Source organism: Netta rufina, assembly GCF_964035555.1.
Source record: "Netta rufina genome assembly, chromosome: 1".
Classification (NCBI taxonomy): domain Eukaryota; kingdom Metazoa; phylum Chordata; class Aves; order Anseriformes; family Anatidae; genus Netta; species Netta rufina.
In genome coordinates this window covers 149,533,771-149,554,589 of record NC_140123.1, presented here as the reverse complement: position 1 = coordinate 149,554,589, position 20,819 = coordinate 149,533,771, and the positions used below count along the sequence as shown (strand labels likewise).

The 20,819-nt window shown below is 41.6% G+C and overlaps 2 protein-coding genes across 4 annotated transcripts in view; one reads left to right on the top strand and one right to left on the bottom strand.

Annotated features, from left to right (window-relative positions):
- Positions 1–4,004, bottom strand: part of WASHC4 (WASH complex subunit 4) — a 42,037-nt gene extending 38,033 nt beyond the window's left edge. For both annotated transcript variants that reach the window (XR_014618650.1, XM_084290966.1), the window contains exons 1-2: positions 3,924–4,004; positions 715–854 (exon numbers count right to left, since the gene is read on the bottom strand). Coding sequence is in view for 1 of the 2 variants with exons in the window: in XM_084290966.1 (XP_084147092.1) it covers positions 715–854; positions 3,924–3,984 (201 nt within the window). In the remaining variant the exon portion in view is untranslated. The remainder of the gene's footprint in view (positions 1–714; positions 855–3,923) is intronic.
- Positions 4,005–10,398: 6,394 nt separating this feature from the next.
- The window catches only part of ALDH1L2 (aldehyde dehydrogenase 1 family member L2), a 34,340-nt gene continuing 23,919 nt past the window's right edge, over positions 10,399–20,819 (top strand). The window contains exons 1-4 of one of the 2 annotated variants that reach the window (XM_084306506.1): positions 10,418–10,523; positions 16,339–16,480; positions 18,764–18,823; positions 18,901–18,998. In XM_084306506.1, the coding sequence (XP_084162632.1) occupies positions 16,460–16,480; positions 18,764–18,823; positions 18,901–18,998 (179 nt within the window). In that variant the 5' untranslated portion in view covers positions 10,418–10,523; positions 16,339–16,459. Of the gene's footprint in view, positions 10,524–16,338; positions 16,481–18,763; positions 18,999–20,819 lie in introns of both variants that reach the window. The other variant, XM_084306505.1, reaches the window with a different exon arrangement.

Below are 20,819 nucleotides of genomic sequence, written 5' to 3'. Positions count from 1 at the left end.
ACTACTAATAGCACATTACTGCAAACCTGTGCTGCAGGAAGCCTTCACTCTTCACATTTATGCAGAAAGGGAAATAACCAGCTACACTATATGGCATTTATAACAATTTACTCACAGAACTTGGAAAGCAACAACATGGTCATTATGGTGCATGTAAAAAACAAACAAACAAAAAAAATTTGCATGCAGGCACTGACATTTTCTACTGAAGTCAGCCATGAGACTGACTAGTTCATATACATCCAGTGCTGTAGCAGCCCACATCATGTGAACAGACAGAGGATTGAGACAACATCTTCTGCACAGACACGTTCTATGTGGTAACAAAAGCCAAAGTGCTTTTAAATGATACGCGCAAGTTTGGTGAAGAAAAAAAACATGCTCCACAGAAAACTTATAGGCAGGGAAAAAAACACTTCTGTAAGAAGGAAAATACTGTGCATTTTGATTTTCTAAATACATATATATTTATATTTAAGGCCATTCGAAAGCACAGCTATAAGCATAAACACACAGCTCGCTCTGCATTTACACATATATTAGGGAGCATTAGGACATTCATTTAGCTTCCACTAACACCCAAAGGACTGGAAAGCAATAATATGAAAACATCTTTTCTTGTGATATGAGCCAAATAATTGTTTGATGATTAAAACAGTATTAGTTTAGAAGGCACATTACAGTTTTAATGCATATGAAAAAGTGTATGAAGACCTTTAACGCAATGGGATCAAGACTGAAGTCCCAGACATCTCCAACAGAGTCATCCAAAGCATCTTCAATCCTCTTCAGCTGAGATGCATACTCCTCAAGAAATTTTCCATAATTCTTCAACTCCACTTCAGCATGGATTTCTGAGAATTCATAACATTTACAGTTTTACAGAATATTCAGCAAACTGCAATACCCAAAAGCTTATAAAGGTTTTAATCTGTTGCTCTTTAGCATTGTAGGACTGCATTCCTCATTTTGCTGCGGCATTATCTCCTTAATACTACTGCATCTTTTCACTACAAAGCTCTTTTTTTAACAACAAACATACAGCTCAGTGTCGGTTTCAAAGAAACCCAGATATTAAAGAGCATCAAACATTTAAGAAAGTTATTTTTTAAATTTATATATACAGAGTTATTTTTTAAATTTATATATATATTTAAGCAAAGACAACTACTGACTTAGTTGCATTATCTGAGCTACTGAATGATCACAGCTCAAGGCTTATCCTCAGAAAGGAACTACAACCCTTTCTCGTGTGAAGACTGGTGTCTTCCCCCTATTAGACTACACATCTTACAGCTTACGATCTTCTGCTACTCACTGAAAATAGGATTATATAAGTGACTAAATCAATAAAAGAATGCAAGTCAGCTAAAAAAAAGGAACTTTGCCTAAACAGGAAGACAACTCTGCAGAGAGTACTCTTTTTTGCTTAAGTAGTGATTTAAGGCCCTTTACACATTTTAGCAAGTAGGTTGCTCTATAAAGTTTTTATACATCTTTTGTAAAGATGCCAAATAGATGGTTATCTTTTGTAAAGATGTATAAAATACACTTTTTTGGGGGGTGTTTAACCTCTACTCATGTAAGTTGCCAATAACTGAGATAAATGGTAGTTGGCTACTTCAGTGGAGGAGTGCTGCTAAACCAAGGATCCTTTGGACATTTCTTGGAAGCACAGAAAATCCACAGTGGGGATACTTCACCAGTCGTAACGGGGAAGAATGAATAAAGACAGATGAAGAGAGATGAGAAGTTCTCTGCACAGGAAAGTTGAAACTGAGAGGGAAAAATGATTGCTGTAAAGAGCAAACTTTCTTGAACTATTTCTGAAGTACTAATTTGAAACCAGCAGCAACGTGAACCTTAAAGGACTAAAAAGTCTAACCAAGATGCATGGCAAACCAACCCATGGGGCTCCGCCTGTACCCGTGGACCTGCTGATGTACAGGCGCCATCAAAATAAGGAAACTGAATTTCACGTAAACAGGTAAGAAGCAAGTGAACTAAAAGCTCTCCGTTAGCAGCACACAGTCCAGACACAGATGCGTATCCCTTGTGTTGTATCGTCCCATTGTTCTATTCCATCAGTTTGGCCCATCTTCCAGGTTCCTCTCAGTGCATCTTCTGGAAGCTCTGCTGTGGTAAAACAGTAAAACTGATGGATGCAGGGCCCTGCAGGATGGAGTTTAACTAGCCATCGTGACAGATGCAGTACTTTACTCTGAGACAATTTTGCAGAGCATGGAAACTTAAATTCTTATAGAAGCTTGCTGTTCTATTCCCCCAGTTCCACCTTCTCCCTTCACACACAAAAAAAAAGGCAAAGCTAAGAACAGAGAAATTGAAAGGGGTATTGTGGCTTTATAAGAAGAACTGAAAAGAAAAACAATTAAAAATCATGTAAGAGTAAGAAATGGACACTGCTGTTCAAATCAATTCCCTGAAACTAAACAGGCAGCACACCTCAGACAAAATCTCACAGCAGCATTCTGCTAGAAACCCACAAGCTGTCATCTTTCCAACAGCCAAATGATGCATTTAAACAATGCTATAGTTCAACTTAAAGGATATTAAGTATTGCCAAATAGATGGTTATTGATTTGCTGCCTTGTACAGATCATTAAAAAAAAAAATAAAAGGTTTGAATAGTTTATCACCATATTTCTACAGTAGACATGAGAGTGAGAACTATTAGCTAGCCAGATGTAAATAGAGTTGAACTGATAAAACATGACTTGGAGACGGGGGAAACTTTTTAAGATGCAAAAAAAATTCCTAAACAAACTAGATTGCATGGAGAAAGAAATCAGAGATATTCTCCTTTTCTTCCAAGCAAAAGACCTACTTCATAAGGCATTATCTGATTACAATAAAGTTTGATTTAGCTTCTTGTCTAGTGATAAAATGAAAGCTTTACAGCTGGAACAATGCAAGGATCCACTCAGCAGTACAGATTCGCCCAGCTTCATTTAATCTTCTTCCATACAGTCAGCAATGTCAATATTCAGGCAATTTATTGCCCCACCAGGATTTGCAAGTGCTTTGTCCATAAATACCTAGGACAAAGATGCAATAAACCGGACTTGCTCAGTGTCCTATTTCCTCCATTGAGAAGACTGTGATTTCTAAAGATTAGCGATATAAAGAGAAAATAGACAGAAAAACAAGTAATTTTCAAGTCATTAGAGTTCTTCGGTGGCTTTTGTTTTGGCTTTTCTTTGAGAGCTGCATTCTGTTCCCTGGCAAGATGGTGGTAATGGAGTGCATGAGGGCACGTGAGGTCCTCCTGGCTGCACTCAGCGTCGATAAAGACCAAGAGGGAGACCTGACAATTTGTGCAAAAGCCTCGCTTGGCATTCCACAGCCAGAGAGCTGCTAAGAAGCTCTGCTCAGGGCAGCTTCGCTTTCCACTGAGAGCCAGATGAAACGCACGCGGTACCACCAGCCACATCCTTGGGGATAGCTCTGTACATCAACCACTGGGCCCACGAGTGACACATTTCCACGGCAACACCTGGCACCGTTAATTTGGTCACGCTGGAAGCTGTGCAACCGCGTACACCCCCTGTTTAAGTAGGTCAGGGAGAAATGTGGGTTTTTGACAGATGCTGCCAAAGCGCCAAGCATCACGAGGGATTTTTCTACGGGGGAAACAGCAAGCGACCTCCACAAAAACCCTGCATCAGCAGAAGCTAACTTATCCCGAGCTGCCTCCTCCAGCTAAATAGGGAGAAACACTTCAAAAAAAAAAAAAAAAAAAAAGGGACCAAGGCAGCACCTCCCCGCGGTGAGGGGGACACGAGGGGACAGGGGGCGGCTGGGGCAGAGGGCGGCGATGGCCGCCGGCTCCCCTCAGCCCTCAGCCCTCAGCCCTCAGCCCGCCAACCGCCGCCCCGTCCCCTCAGGCCGTTCCCGCCACTCACTCTGCGAGCCGTCGTCGCGGCGGCCGAACTCCCAGTCCGGGGACAGCGTCTCCAGCGCCATCGCCACCACCGCCACCACCGCTCCCCGCCGCCCGAGTCAGGCGCACGGCGCTTCCGGCCCCGCTGCCGCTGGGAAATGGAGGCGGAGAGCGGGGCCCCGCCGGCCCGGCCCCTCAGCGGGCATGGGGGTGGGTGCTGAGGGCAGGGAAGAGGCAGGCTCCAGTCAGAGCTGGAGCAAAGCCTTTTGCAACAATCTTTGTTTGTTTGTTGTTGTTTTTTTTTTTTACAATATTTTTTCTTTCGGCTGTGGAAAACCGCCCGTAAACGCGTAAAAAGTAGTCACCAAGCACATCTTGTTGATCCGCCTCAGAAAAATGGGTCCTTGAGCTCTGCTGGATGGCTTCAGCGCGAGGCTGAAACGCGTAGAGCTGGTACTCAGCAGGGCCCTGCCTACAGAATCACAGAGTCACAGAATATCTAGGTTGGAAGAGACCTCAAGACCATCGAGTCCAACCTCTGACCTAACGCTAACAGTCCTCCACTAAACCATATCCCTAAGCTCTACATCTAAACGTCTTTTAAAGACCTCCAGGGATGGTGACTCCACCACTGCCCCGCGTCTGAGCTGAAAGTGTAAAGGGTAAAACGCTGCGGGGCTGCTTATTGCAGGGCTGGGACCAGCACAGCTGCAGGCCAGGTACAGGGACCACACTAAATACACCAGGACAACCGTAGCATAATCAGAGGCAAGCCTTATTTTGAATCCGGGGAAAGGAAATTGATTTCGAATACACTTTATTAACATACTGCATTTTTTAAAAAGGAGCAGGAGGCTGCATAACTCATAACATCACAATTAGACTCAAATACACCAGTGACATTTTACCCTGGCATTCACGATGCAGCAATTTCAAAGACTACTTGATTATCTTGTGAAACACTAGGTGGCAGTGTTTGTTGCTGACACTGAAATTTAGGTCAATTCTAGATGCTGGTGGAATTTCTGTTTCTTCTGGAAATCTTACTTGGACTTCATCCTGAAGCCTGTTGTTTCAGTGACAGCAAGTCTAGCTCGGCTCTGGCTGATAAATTTACTGTGCTGACTGATCAGTGAGTGGCCATATGCTGTTGGCACATGTGAAATTATTGACACGTTTCATGAGCATCTTTTCTGAAATTCAGGTGACAACTTAGGGCTTTCACATGTACCAGGATGTTTTTATTTGGTACAAGCTTATAAAAAGATTGCTTCAATATCTTACTGTCTTCAGAAAATACAGTAGTCAGAAAAAATCTTTAGACTTTGTTTAACACAGTCGTTTTTGGTAATTTAAATATTACTGAAGAGGCACACTTGATAAAGCAATCATTTCTTTTGACTAGACCAAAATGACCATGAAAGTAAGATTTCGTATTGAACTTTCACATGAACTGAGTCTTACATAAATATGTACTGGTTGAAATTATTTGTTATACCTGAGTACTAGAAAGGGTAGTTGAGAGAATAAAGTCCAAAATACAGTATAATTAACTTGGTACTATGACTCTTTTATTTATGAAGTGGCTAGTTATCTATGACTTTGTAAATCAACATGAGCTCGACTGTGTGAGGTATTAACCTTTTATTTTCCTTTGAAGTTATCCCAGTCAGAACCATCACTAAAGATTAGACAACACAGTTACCTGGTATTTTTAACAGAATTTTTATGATAGTTGACAGCTCGGTGAAAACTTTAACACTGCGTCTGAGCAGGAACCATTTTATTTTTTAAAAATGATGAAAGCATCCAGAGCAAAAATTGCTTTTAGTGTATACAGGCAGAGTTCCACCAAACTTGACAGACTTGTAGTTACTTATAGGAGAAAGCATTTGGCTTGCTGAATCTGCAGGAAACCAGCTCTGCTATACATTCGTTGTCTGTGGAACATTCAATGCTGAGCTCTCTGAATATTTTAAATAAAGTTCTTCCTCAATTTTTATGGCAGGATTCCCAGAAAAGTTTTACTGTCTGAGACTTGCTCTTTGCAACTCCGATCCACAAAGATAATATCAAATTTTACAAAAGTAGTTTCTTGTCTATTGTATGGAATATGAGAAAAGTCCATTTATGCATTTGAGTAAGGCACCTGAACATGATAATTTTTTCTACTGCTTAAATTAGTAAAGTAATTCCCTTTCCTCATCAAATATATACCCCCTTTTGATTACTCTGGAAAAAATGAAATGCCAAACATACAGCTTTAGGTGGTTGTATAGCTGGCAGAAAATCTGTATGACTAGGCTGTGAAAACTTTGCTATCATGTGTGTTTCTAGCCTGAAGTGGATATAAGACCCAAATGGAGGAAAAACAAACAAACTAAACCCCACAGTTTTATACATAAACACAAAAGAGAAAAACAAGAAATTAAAGTTTCCCATGAAATCTTGCATTAGCACATGACAAAACAAGAAAAGTTGCTCTTGTACAAAATCTGAGTTGAAACTTGTCATGCAATTAGCATAGTTAGGGAATAACCAGTACAAAGCCTTACTTTATATTTTTTAATTACTCAGTCTTTAAAACTGGATGAACTGTAAAGTACTCCTGAGGAATTAAGGTCTGAACTATGACCAAATCTTTCTTCGTCATGAAAATCCCCATCAAGGCTGATTTCCAACGACAAAAAGCCTATACAGATCTAGTTCAGTCATTTGCTAAATCCCAGGGTATGGTTTTCAAAAGAAAACAAATCCTGGAAGATCGAGCAGTTTCCCAAGTACTTCAGTATGTGCACGTACTCGGCATCCCATGGAACACAGCCTTCCGCAGCAGTCGTGCCAACTCTTGATGATATCTTTAAAGACACTGAGAAACTTTTGCTTTACAGAAACCAGTGACGATTTATAAAGTTCAGCTGGGTTAGGTCTCACGTTTGTTCTGTACATTTCTGCACATACAAACACATTTTGCTTTGTAAGCATGCTGTTTTACAAGCATGTTTAACTGCTGAATGGTATTTGCGTTTCACATCAGTATACGTAGCACCCTATAACTGTGCAACTTGAGGACATACATCACCAGGAATGTAGGGAACAGAAGCTGTCTGGGTTAGGGAGAAGGCAGCGCTGGAAAGCTTACTATGGATAATTGCAATTTCCTTCAAGTTAACCTCTGGATTTAAGAAATGAGACCAGAAAGATATCCAGAGAGAAAACAATCTATAGAATGTGCAGCAAATCAATTGCAAAAAGATCTACACTCATTATCACCAGAGCTAGGATTTCTCCCCAAATGAATGAGAAATGTTTATAATTTGCAAGGTACTACTGCTCATTCTCAGACACATCAATGCAGTCATTCTCTGCATGACAAAGAAACCTCCAATTTGAATCAATTGTGAATATTTACGCTGATCCCTGAAATTCTACATATTCAATTTAAGTGTTTTTTGTTTGTTCGTTTTGCATTATGAAGAGTTTTGCATTATGATGAGTTTGCATTATTATGAGTTGCATATGAGTTGCATACCCTTGCATATGATGAGTTCATCACTGATCACAAGAAAAAAGCTGATAGCATGCAAATACCATGCTGGCATGTGATTTAGCGTGTCCTTATCCCTGTTCATTTCCTTGCCCCTCTTCATTACTACAAAATCTAAAATAAAGCTTGCACCCTAACCCCCTCCTCTTCTTTATACTGGGATTCTGCTGACAATGGACACCTGCTCCACTGATTTTTCCTTTGTGTCACCCAGTATTTTAATAGTTTGTGAAGTAAAGCCATCCAGACATGATAAATGGAGATGTATTAGTTCTCAGTGGGTTTGGAGTTGTGTTTTGGAGACCAAGGTATGCCAACTAATTAAAAAGCTGATGCTTGGCACATGAAGCGTTGTATGTACTGTGTTGTGGGTGTAGAAGGAATAGAGCTGTGAGTCATTACAAATTGCTTATCTAGGAACAGCGGGTATTTTGCCGTAAGCCTGCATGTCAACTGCTAAATGCCAAGTATGTGGTATTGTAGTTGGAGAGGATTTGGGATCACAAACCAGGACCTGGAGCTTCATGAACTTTGGCAGTGTTTGAATCCAGCTCCACGCTTTGTAGTACAGGAGCATTTCTGATGCCAGCCAACAGCAGAAGTTGTTTGCGCTCTGTTGTATGGAATTTGTGCAACTGGATCACTGTATGAAGGCCGCCCTATGCTGCTTCCTCCTGCTGTCTGAGGGAGTGAAGCAGTTCCTTTAGTAAGGGACCAGGTGCCTGTACCTTGTATTTGTGTACATCATAGTTTCAGTCAGCTGCCAAAAGGACTGTCATGTGCTTGCATGTGTATAGTCCTTGGAGAGATACATGACCTATCAAACTGTGCAATTTTTAATATTTCTTAAAAAACAAAACAAAACAAAAAAAAAAAAACATTAATTTTAATAAATAAATAAATAAATAACAACAAGCATTTCAGATGAATGCTGCCTGTAGTAATTAAATGATGCATTAGTCCAACAAGATTAAGGGTTTGGGCAGGCCATTTTCTTTTATTCTCTGTTTTATTTAGTTATGGTTTTATTATGCAATTTTAAAAGGGTTTGTTTGAAGGAAACACTTGTAGTGGTGAAGTTTGGTAGATTTTATGTGAGATAATTAGAAGATATGAGGCCACATCCCATAGAAGTAGTCAGTAACAATAGAACACATTGGGCTTTAAAAATAAGCCAGGAAGGAAAATTTTGAAGCTTTCTTATTGAAAATCTGGAATTACTGCACACCCTTCTTTTTAAACTCATAATACCATGGATAATAGGGAAGGAACCACTTGTATAAATGTGTTTTTCTTCCAAGTTAATGGGACTTTTTAATGAATTCTACAAGTTTAACCAATTCAGTTTTCAGTGTCTCAGAGCAAAGGAACTTGCTGATGCCCTCAGTAGACTGTTCCATAGCCTAGAAAGTCCCCACATACCCCAAATGAAGGCATCATGAAAAGAAACTTCAATCAACTGGAGAAAATAGTCCGCTAGGTTTTAAACCTAGGAAGAGACGAAATTACATGAACTGACTAGTGGTTCTCTGTGTTGAATGTTCATTGCAAAAACAAAGTCCAGCGGTTTGTTTTAGTTATAATTTCTACAGGTTCCACTCCATGTCACCTATTCTTACAGGACTGCCTTGAGTAAGGGGCAGGGTATATATTGTCTACATAAAAGTAAATCGAGGAATGATGTGGGTTGTAAAACAAACCCTCGTGTCGCTGTACATGAGGGAAGCATCACCCCTCCTTGTGGGACCAGTGCAATGCGGTGACCCTGCTTCCCACATCCCCAAGCACAGAGAAGCAGCAGCAGCTCTGCGGCCACGTTCTTCTTCAGGTCTGGCTGGGCAATTGCAGCGCCCCAAAGAAGAGGATGAGGGCCTTGTAGTTAAACCCTGGACACTGCTATCACAGATCTTCTGCAGAAGTACCGTGAGAAATGGCTGTGAGTACTGGGCAAGACCTTTTCTGCTGTTTTCTACTGTGACAAGATCTCTGCATGTTATGAATTTGGCATAAGCATTGCACTTACTTCTCTGATGTGGTTCACAAGGCAGCCATATGATGACCAACTTCTCCGCTTTTTTCCTCCTTGTTTTCTTGACAGAAACAGGGTGTGTTTCAGCCTTGCACCCACATCTATTTACAAATATTTATTTCTTAGTTTTAAACCTGACCCAGTTAGCAATCATGCTTATACTACTGCCACGGTTTCTGCTGTTTTGCTCTTCATGGTCCTTCTGGGGTCATTTCCATTTGCCTTAGGATATTTTTGGCACTTTGAATGCGTGTTTTCCCAATCTTCTCCATACCTGCAACAAGAAGCTTTTGTCACAACTTTAGAAAGGTGCGAAGGTCAAAAACTTTATGTTACGAGAGGACCTCAGAGGAGGTCAGGGAGGATTTTTTTTTTTTAATTATTAAATAAATGAGCTGCTTGGCATATCCAGCGATGCTGGCAGTAACACGGGGCTCGCGAATGCCCAGCACTGGCATTTTTGCAGCGACAGCCGATCACCTGCCTGGTCCTTCCCCTGTCACCACTGGTCCCAAGGCCACTGTGGAATGGGAGGGGGTGACAAACCTCATCCAGAGCCTCCTCCAGTCCCCGGGGGGACCCGGGCTCCCCTCACCACCCCTCGAACCCGGCGGGGGGGCTGCCCCTCAGGGGGTGCGTGGGGATACCGGGGGCGGCTGTGAGGGTACCGGGGGCAGCGTGGGGGTACAGAGGGGGGGATTAGGGGTGCCATGCTGCAGGTGTGGGACCTCCTCCATGCACCCATCGAGCCCGGGCCCCGGGCGGGGGCGCGGCGCCACGGCCGAGGCCGCCCGGGCTGGCGCGGAGCCAGCGGCATCGGCGCGGGTTGCATCAGACGAGGCGCTGCCGCCGCCGGTGCCTCCGGTGCCGGTGCCGGGGCTCGTCCTTCGGCTCGGCGGGGCCGTGGAAGGGGTAGGGGGGTGCGGGGGGGGGGGAAGGAGGGAAGAGGGAGGGCGGCGAGGGGGAGGCAGCCCCCCCGGCGGAGCATCCGCAAGATGCTGCGGGCGGCCCCGCGGCTGCTGAGGACGATCTGCACCACGGGCGCGGTGAGCAGCCGGGGGGGAGCGGGGAGATGCAGGGTTTGGGGGACGAGGGGTAAGGGGAAGGCCGGGGGTGGCCGGGGGGTTTGGTGGGGGTGCGGCGCTGAGGGACCCCCAGAGCCCTGCCCGGGGCTGCAGGCCCCCTGCCCTTGTCTCCTGCCTCCGCCGGGCCCGGGGCTGCCAGCGGGGGCCTTGCCCTGCTGCCGGCCTAAATTCCCCCCGCAGCGGCTTTGCGGGGTGCCCGGTTTGCCCCCAGCCCCGCTCCCCGTCCCGCTAAAGGCACGGAGAGCGCAGCGCCCGCTGCGGGCTGTCCGGCTGCCCGCCCCGGCCGGCTGAGGCTGGGAGAGGATCTGTGCTGCCCCGAGGAGTGCTCTTTGTCTGGCACAAGGACAGCAGCCCTCCGGGAAGGCTGGGAACGGAGGGGTTTACCGAGGGGCTTTGGGGACTGCAGTCAGCGGTGCCCGCAGGGGGAATGAATGACCGAGTGGCTGGCTGCTGGGGGCGCGATGGGACGGAGGCTCTGCATGGGGCAGAGCTTGGGGCAGCGGGATTTAGCACACGCAGGGGGATGCTCAACAGAAAGGAAGCTTTCAAAGCCAGCAGGATTTAAAATTCATCCTTGAGAAGATGTAGCGATATTAAAATCCTCGCTAAATTCGTATAGCGAAGAAATAAAATGTTGTCGTCTATTTGACAGCAGTTACCAAACATTAGCCTTCATGAAATTTGATTGACCCATTAACTGTCAGACATGTATATATACCCATGTACAAAAGAGGCAGTAACAGAAAATGGGTTTTAGCTATGAAATAAATACTCTTCTCTGCAAATGTCCTATTGCATTAGACTCTTATGAAAGAAGAAAATGCAACTCTTGGACTTGTCTTCCAATTTTAGGCAGTAGAACTTGACAAGATAGTTGCCAGCATTTGTCAGGCTGCTTCTCTATACGGTGCTTAATTCTACTGATTAATTTTCTTTTGGATTGGGTGTTTTGAAGGAAAAAAAAAAAAAAAATCCAGAATGGAAGCAAACAAAATGATGTGTATATTTTAATAAGCTATTGTGGAATCAGTTCCAGCTCTGTATCAACAGATGGCATGGCCAGAATTTTCAGATTGGGAAATTTAACTTAAAGCTATGCGTTCATATTAGGGCAATGAAAAAAAGCTATGCTTTCATATCACAGCAACCTGATCTAGCGGGGAGTGTCCCTGCCTATGGCAGTGGGGTTGGAACTAGGTGATCTATGAGGTCCCTTCCAACCCAAGCCATGAAATAAAAGTGGACTTTCAGACAATCTGAGCATTCAAGACAAGACTGCTTTACAAGTAGTCTTAAGGTTTTGTGACCTTTACCTTTATCTTATTTTCTCCTTCCCAATAGGAAGCACTTGAGTCAGGAAAAGAGATTTTATTTCGAACTAGTCCCAGTGCATATCAATCTGTGTTACAATGTAAGCAAAATAGAAGGTTAAAGCAGAAGAAAAAGTTCAGACAAGGAAACCAACAGAATTACAGTGAAGTGAGCATCAACTTATCTGGTAGCACTGTCAGATTCACTACATTATTCTATGATGGGTGAACTAATAAAAAAAAAAGGTCAGACCTCTCTAAACTACCTGTGCTCTGTTGTTTCCTACAAGTAGGAACTGGGCATCCTAACAAAAATAAAGCAAGAAATCTACAGTGATAATACATGCCCATTAACCTTACCAAGAAAAGAAAGGCATCTATTAATGAGTATTATATGTTCACAGTCAGCCAAGCAGCTGGATAAGAAACCTACCATAACTTCCTAACACCACTGACAGAAACAGTAACGAGCTTGACTGTTTTAAGTGCTAGTGGTGATGATCCAGTACCCACAAAGCACATTATTCAACTAGATTGTTTTGGTGTTCTCTAAAGAGCTCCTGTCTACGACTTTATGATGAATGCTAGTGACCATATCCTGCCAAAACTTGCCATTTCATTAAGAAAGAAAACACCAATCTAGTTTTCATTTCCCTGTAATTTTATAGAACTTTCACTTTTAATTGGGTGTCATGTCCATATGGAATTCTTCTGAAAGGATTTCTCACTGTCACACGTCTAACTCACCTTGGGTAAAAACGTTTGAGGAGAATTTCCAAAATGATACAGAGAGTGGCTATTAGATCTTCTGCAGTGAGGCAGTTGTCAGTTTTCAAACAAGACAAAAGACAAAGGACTGAATCTGTGGTCTGATCACGTAAGCCTTTCCACATGTGGGATTTCTCCCACTGAACCCCACAGATATCCTGTGCATGGCTGACTTGTGGGTTTGGCACCTGCTCTCTGCTGATGACAGTGCATGCGTTAAGGCGAGACAAGCAAACTGCCACGTCTAAGCCAGATGTTAATAAAAATCACACAATGCATGTGTACCGTTCATTGGAGAAGTAATGTGAGAATTGCTGGTTGTAGCCCAATTACAAGATCCATCTTGCAATTGAAGGCAGTCTCCAACTGAGTAACTTTCTGCTGGGTGAGACAGCAGAGCTGATTTCTTGCCAAACAATCTTTTTGTGCACTGCAGTTAGGATATGGGACTTTCTGAGTTAGCCCATCTGCAATCTTCAGTTTGGCCAGTTTTATTTTTTGTACCTTTGGAGACTGTGTTCTCTCTTCTCACCATTTGTTGACTCAGCTCCACAACTAGCATGAATTAAGCAAGTGTAGCTTTACCGAAACAGTATTTACAGCAACTCAGGATTTGGGAGGGGAACTGGTATGCAGTTCCATGTAATATGAGGATCAGACTTATTCACAGGGAAACATGAACTAAGAGTTAAGTTTAGGTTACATGTGTCATTAACACTTTGTGGATAAGTGAAGAGAAAGTGGCACTTAAAGTGGTGGTACATTTGGACTGTAAATTACAAGATCGCCAAGTATCAGAAAAGCAAGAGAGTATAGCAGTGAGTACTTTTAAAGTAATTTAAACTGGAGGTTGGATAAATCTCTAAAAGCAATCATACAACATTGCTCGTGATGGCAGAGCACTGGATTTTTAGCTAAGGTCACTTCCAGTCTTGTGTACTTACTGAGAGATGCTAGCAAAAGGATGAAAGTAGAATAAGTAACTCATATCTGTCCTATCTTTAATGTTTCTTCAGTGTACTGGTTGGGCTACTGCTGTAAAATAGCACTGCACAGAGATCAGAGGATTTCCTACTGTGCCAAACATGTTCAGTGAGCTGGCAGGTTAATCTTTTCCCAGCTTGCCTGCTATACTTAAAATAATTAAACGATTAAGAAAATCTGATGACTAATTTTTATAATGCTGCAGTGTTTCTGCTGTAAAAGTAAAGATACTGGTCACAAAGCATTGGGAATACAGTCTATCTGCATCCACTGGGCCTCACTAGATAAACACTGCAAAGATAACTTGTGCTCACTGTAATTCAGATCCAGGACTTGCCTTTGCTATTGTCCACAAACTACTGGATGTATTTTAGGCATTACTGCCAACAGTGCAGTGTTGGTTGGGAATATTGTCATTACCAGTCTCACAGAGGACATTTACCAGCCAGCTGTAAAAATCTGATTTTCCAACAGCCCAAGTTATGTCCACCTTTGCAACTATTTATTACTGCTGCAGTTGCATGCGTGCTGACTAATGCTGTAACACAGGGATGGTTTTACTATGCAGCTTCATTCTGAGGAAAAACACTGCCTCTGGAGACAAATAGTTATTTCCTACTGGTTTATATAAAAATGGTATGCATAAAATAACAAGCAAGCTTCAATATTCCTGTTGTGGAGCCTACCATTTTGTAATGTCCTTTCCCTGAGGCCATCTGCACAACTGAACTGTAACTTGAAAATGGCAGAATTCATCCATAATATTTCAACTGTGAAATGAATTGCATTGAAATGGATTGTGGTTTTGAGTAACCTGTTTTTCAGGACATTTCTGTTTGTCACAGAATTTGTCATTTGATCTGATGGGCAGTGCAGATCACCTGGTGTCTGATTAATAACCCACTTCCTCAAGCCATCCTTATGTCCCTCAAGCCATCCTTATGTCCCGGCACTTGCAGGAGAAAAACCTGCAAGTGCCGATGCACAGAATAAATACCGGTGGTCAAGACACTCAGACAGCGCCTCAATTCCTATGTATCGCTCTGTGCTCATGGCACCTAATGGGTCATTCAGGATAAAGTTCAGCTGGGAAAGGTGAAATTAAGGATGAAGGTGTGGATGTGGATTTATACTCTGTCCTTCATTCAGGCCTCCTGAGAGGAGGCCTTTTAGTGGTCTAAATCTAGGAATAGTTTTCATCTGATGCAGCTGATGGAAGGCAGATTTTTTGTTTGTTGTGTGCAGAGCTTTCCTTCATGACCAGGTCTGCCAGTCCATTTGTTTTTCAAAGGTTTCAGTCATAGCTGATGAAAAATGCAAAGGCAGCGCTTGCAAGGGCAGTTCCACACCACGGTCATTTCTGTGCCCCTCCTGGACATCCATCAGGGCTTGTGGTGTTGCAATGAACTAGATCTATGAATAGATCCAATTATGAATTAGCCACATTTTGTCAGGCCACTGACCATCTGTCTCCGTACCCTAATACAGTTCACCTTGAAGCCACAGGAATAATACTTCTGGGATAGAGGTGTTAGGGGCATGGGGCTAGAGGTAAGACGAAAGAAGAGCACAAAGGCACTGAGGGACATGTTTTAGTGATGGAACTCAATAGGTCAGGTTGATGGTAGGACTTGATGATCCTGAAGGCCTTTTCTGACCTAGATGATTCTGTGAGATCTTGGATTATGTTGAAGAGCATCAGTGTATTTGTAGTGTTCACAGTAAAAATCAATTGGTCTTGGAACGGTTTCAAAGTTGAGGTGGATTCACTGAAGCTGGGTTCTCCCCACCTTCCCTGTTCACACAGGGGCTACATCGAGTCCAGAAAATGTAAGCTGTGCTTCATCTGGTGTGTTTCCTTGAAAGGGAAGGATTAAAATTAGAGTGTCCTCAAAGCTGGAGTCCTGCAAAAGACCATTCTTTAGATTTTGGGGAGTCTAAGGGAATTAGCACTTTTCTCAGAGTGTGAAGAGCTTAAATAAAATAGCAGTAGGTGACTATCTGGTATTATAGTAGCGTTGTGATTCTAACTATCCTAAAAATCAGAAGTTGGGGCAGTTATTGGCACCTACTCAGTCTAAAGAAATGTAAAAGCATGTATCCAGTGTACTGATGAGCAAACACAGAAGGCAGGGGAAGTCCAGCAAGGGAACCTCATATTTAGTGGTACTTCTGTGTAGGAGGATCAAATGGATGATCACTGCTTTTAACTTGGCAGGAACAATGCAAGCTTGTCTTCTTTGTGTATTTATATTAACCACAAATTATATGCCACCATCTAATTATATAGATTTAGAGGGCATGTTCCAGACACCTAAATTATGCCTAGAAAAACTGTTGTATGTACCTGTTTCAAAAATATTTTTGTATTTCATATCATGTTAGTTATGACTAGGAACAAGGTCATAGAGCCTGTTATGCCTCTTATAGAGTGAAGTGAGTTTGTCTAATAAAAATTATGGGAAACCAATATAAACATCAGTGACAATATCAACTGACACTTTTTTGCTCAGTGTGTTCTCATTTATTTATTTCTGATAGATTAACAATAGGAAAAAAGTTGATTTTTTTTCCCTCCAAAGGCATTTGAGGTAAAAAGATTGTTGCATTTAAACCAAAATGAATGTTGATCAAAAAAGAGCAAGAGAGAAATATAAGAAACAACATCTATAATTTGCATCCTATAATTGGTTTGTTTTAATTCTTTTGATCAGGCTTATCAGAATAAGCTAAAGCTAGCCCTTATAGGACAAAGCATTTTTGGACAAGAAGTTTATAACAAGCTGAGAAAAGAAGGCCATAAAGTTGTGGGAGTATTCACAGTGCCTGACAAGAATGGACAAGCTGATCCTTTGGGTAAGTGTAACCTTCATCTAAATGCTAACATACATACATACGTAACAAACCTGCCTTTTCGTGAGAAGGTGATGTCTATATGGGAATGACTTGCATATTTTGCCTTTATTACACTGAATTCAGCACAAGAACTATGCTTAAATGAAAACACAAGTCCCAGAACAGGTTTGACCTTGTTAATTAAATCAGTATTTAAATTTTTTTTCTAGCCATGCAGGGCCATACATTGTGATATTAAGAAAATAAATTAATCTGTGTGTCTTAAAGGTAATCATCTTGAACTAGATCTTAACACTATGCAAAATATGTAAAAGCAGGTTCAAGGAACAGTCCGATAGGCTGTATTAGCTCCAGGCTTGTTCCCTTTTCTGGAGAAGCAGCAAATAGCTGCTGAGCCTGTACTCAAGCACAAATGTCTGTCACCCGTTTCATGGTGCTGTCTGGGACACTCAAGGCATGGAGCCAAGACTGTTTATCCCTGGCTTTCTGCCCTTTCTGACAAGCTTGTGTGCAGCAGTGTACCTGCAGAGCCTATTTCTCTTCCTGGACTATGGAAAACCCACTGAAAAGGGTAGGAGAGGCTTTGCTCTCCCTTTTTACAATGCCAAGATGAATAATGATTTTCTGGGCCTCCTAAACAAACAGTTGCCAGGCAGGTATTCAGAACCATACTTGTGCAACAGAACGTAGTGTGATGAAGAAACTTCTTTGGGGTCACTATCTGAATTGTAACTTTCTCTTATTTTCCAGTGCCATGAAAATGGTGAGTTAATAGGATTAGCAAACGTAAGTGCCAGAAAAGAATTTACCTTTATGGATAATCAGAAATTAAAATTACATTCCATGAGCTGTCTCAAGCATTTCTTCTGCTTTTTTTTTTATTTTGGTCGGGTCCTGACATGTTTTTACAGAACTCTTATGAGGGAAGAATTAAACATAAATTTTGCTTACCTGGGCTATGGCACTCCCAAACTAGCACATAGTTCTCAAGTTTATTACATTCTGTAACCCCGCCTCTTTAAAAGAGTTAATCACACACTGCAAGAATTACAGGAGGTATTAATTTAGAAAAAGACAATTTAACCATCTAGCTCTGGAGGCATACCATAATACTTGGTTGTGTTACACGAACTATTACGATCCAGTTAAACTACCAGATGGAACACAGCAACTCTTCCACTGATTTCAGTCATGCCATTTTAACTAAGGTGTGGAATGTTTATTGCTCTCCTAACGTTTTGTTGCTTTTTACTTCCTGATGATCCAAACAGCTGAAGACTCACATGAAATTGGCTAATGTTTCTATATCCTCAGTCAGCTATGATTTTTATTTCTAAAAGTAATTGCAGTGCATGCTAACTTCCAATGCACAGTATGGAATGATATTTAAGTATTTACTTAAAACCTAAGTTGGTTGGCTAAAGATGCTTCAGGTCAAACTCAAGATTCAATTTCAGATATAAAAAAGAGGAAGGAAGTACAAAAATGTGTTTAGAAATAGAAATTAAATTAGGTAAATTGTCCACACCTCTTCTTGTCTTCCCTTTTCTTTCAATTACACATCCAACTCAACAGCTGTAGAGTTGGACTCTACTGTCCTTCCTGTGATGGGTTGTTAAGCAAATGCACAATGGAATTTATAAAACACCTAAAAGTTCTCTCTGCAATTAATGCAGTTGCTTTTTCTCAGCCTTCAGCCAAATTTTGAGTGTAGCTGTGTGTCACACAGATAAATGGAAACAGATCCAGAAATCACCGGTAAACAGAATTTTGAAGAAATAACTGAAGGCCACTAGCATCTGTTAATATCTGAGCTACATGGCAAGATGCTACTGAGATGAGCATGTAGTAATATTCACATACAAATTGCTTAAATGTAAACTTGAGCTCTGCTAAACAAAACCAGTTGCAGGTAAATATAATTATTGGACAAGAAATGAAGTGTCATTGCTTAATAGTCAATAACATTCATCATTCTTTTATGTTTTCCTTGGTACTTATGAGCCAGGCCATAAGAGTGAACTTAAAAGTTGAGAAGGACACAAGCTGTAGGAATGAGAATCAGTGACAGAATTAATACTTGAATTAATGCTTGAATGTTAATAATAAAATAATAATAAAATTAATATTCAAGCACAAAGTTTTCTTTAAACACCATACAGAACAGTACAAAGGGCTCTACGTACTACATTTCATGATCTGAGTTGTCTTGTCATATCTCATTTGAATTTGAGCTTTTAACAAAAAAATGTGAATTAACAAAAAAATATTCTCGTCCCTCAGCACTGGCAGCAGAGAAGGATGGCACTCCTGTTTTTAAGTTTCCCAGATGGAGAGCTAAAGGCAAGCCTATCCAGGAAGTAGTTGCAGCCTACAAATCCGTTGGAGCAGAGCTAAATGTCCTTCCGTTCTGTACACAGTTCATCCCTATGGATGTTATTGACTGCCCAAAACATGGCTCAATTATTTACCATCCATCCATCCTACCACGGCATCGAGGAGCTTCTGCAATCAACTGGTAAGTTTTTGCATGCTGTTCATCAAAACTACGTGTATGTCCTGGTGGGATGTTGGGCCAGACCCATTACCCATGTAATTGCTGACACATTTCTGTTGACTTGCAACTGCTCTGAAGCAAGTTCTCTGAAGCAGCTGAGTATTTGGATCATGAATTGCTCTTCATACCTGAGATTCAGCATGATTTCCACTGCAAGTGCAGCTGTTATTCTGGGAAGATCAGTGATGTGATCTGTCCGTTCATATATTTTACTCACATAGGTAAATCAACAGTATGTAGTTTCCATAGGCAGGACAGTACCCTTACAGTTTGTCCCCTTCAAACAAACACTAGATAACTGTCTACAGGGCATGATACAGAGCTTAAGATTTCACACACACACACACACACACACAAAAAAAAAAAAAAAAAAAAAAAAAAAAAGAGAGAGAGAGAAAAGAATCAACAAGAAAAGCTTATCCTGCTATCATCCTGAGCAATGCACAAAGCTGGATTCAAAACGTTATTGTGAAAGAACTACCCTGCAATAATGAACACAGTGGATTCAGATCTAGCACTCCTGTGACAACAGAAATGTCCCTATCATAATGTTTAAATTCAATAAGAAATTGTCTAAGTATGAAGAAACAAATTAAAAATAACTGTGCAGGTGGCATGGTGATTATTTAAAAATGTATTGGGGAACAGTGGGAATTAGGCATGACAAAGAGACACCAGCCACAAACAAAGGTCCTAAGCCACTGAGGGTTCCTTGCTTCGTCAGTTACAGCCTTTTCCAGCTGCTGCCACTTCGTTATGAGCAACTATTTGCAGAGGGACATGGTGCACAGAGGAAGGAGCTCACTGTAATTTTCATCCTGTTGTCTACTCAGCATCAGCGGCATTTGCCCACATTACTTTCTTCTTCCTCAGTGCAATGCTGAGCACATGTAATTCTCACCAGGGTGCTCTTTCTGTATTCTTAGATAATACAAAACAGATGAGATGCTGCTTAAATGTGTGAAAGATCTCACATGGACTACCCAAGTTTTTGCAAATTTTCATTTTTGATGTAACTGCTAAGTTCTCCAACTGTATTCAGAGTTTTTTTATTCTTTTACTCAAATGCACGTTTTTTTCCTTTTAATGATGTAGTTTTCAGTGTTTATGTTGTGAATTTTCATGTGTATAAGCCAGATCTCGAATGATCCTGTCACAACATGGACTGCCAAGGGAATATTTATATTATATATGTCTTACAGAATATGGCATTGGTGTTTACATGCATACATATCATTAAAAGCATGCAGAAAAGTTGTACCTCTTCACTTCTGGTTGCTTGCTTAAGCACTTTGGTTTGATATTCCATCATTCTGAGGCACCTGCAGCTCCAACAGAAAACTCAAAATTCTATGTAGCTGAAATTCCCTTCAAGTTCAGAGAGATCCTGAGCTGATGAAAATCGGCATAGGTCTGCGGTATGAGCAGTGCTATGTTCATGCACACCAGCTGAGAATCTGTCTGGACATAAATTCCCCCATTGACTTTTCCTTAAACAGTTCTTTAACATTCCTGCTTTCTTAAGCATCCATCATTTTCCACTCTCACTTTAGCTCTTTTTCAGCTGTGGGACAGCTGTGCTTCCCTTGCTGACCTACAGATAAGCTTTGAAGCTTAGCTAGTTACTGTAAACAATTAGGAATTATTTAGAAAATACACCGTCTAGATAGTTCCATCTTTCAAACTGTGTCACGACCATTGCATACCTGTTGCTCTATGTGTTTTATCACTGATAATCCACTTAAAATAAATAGCACAATGAACTGTGTGATAAATGCTCTG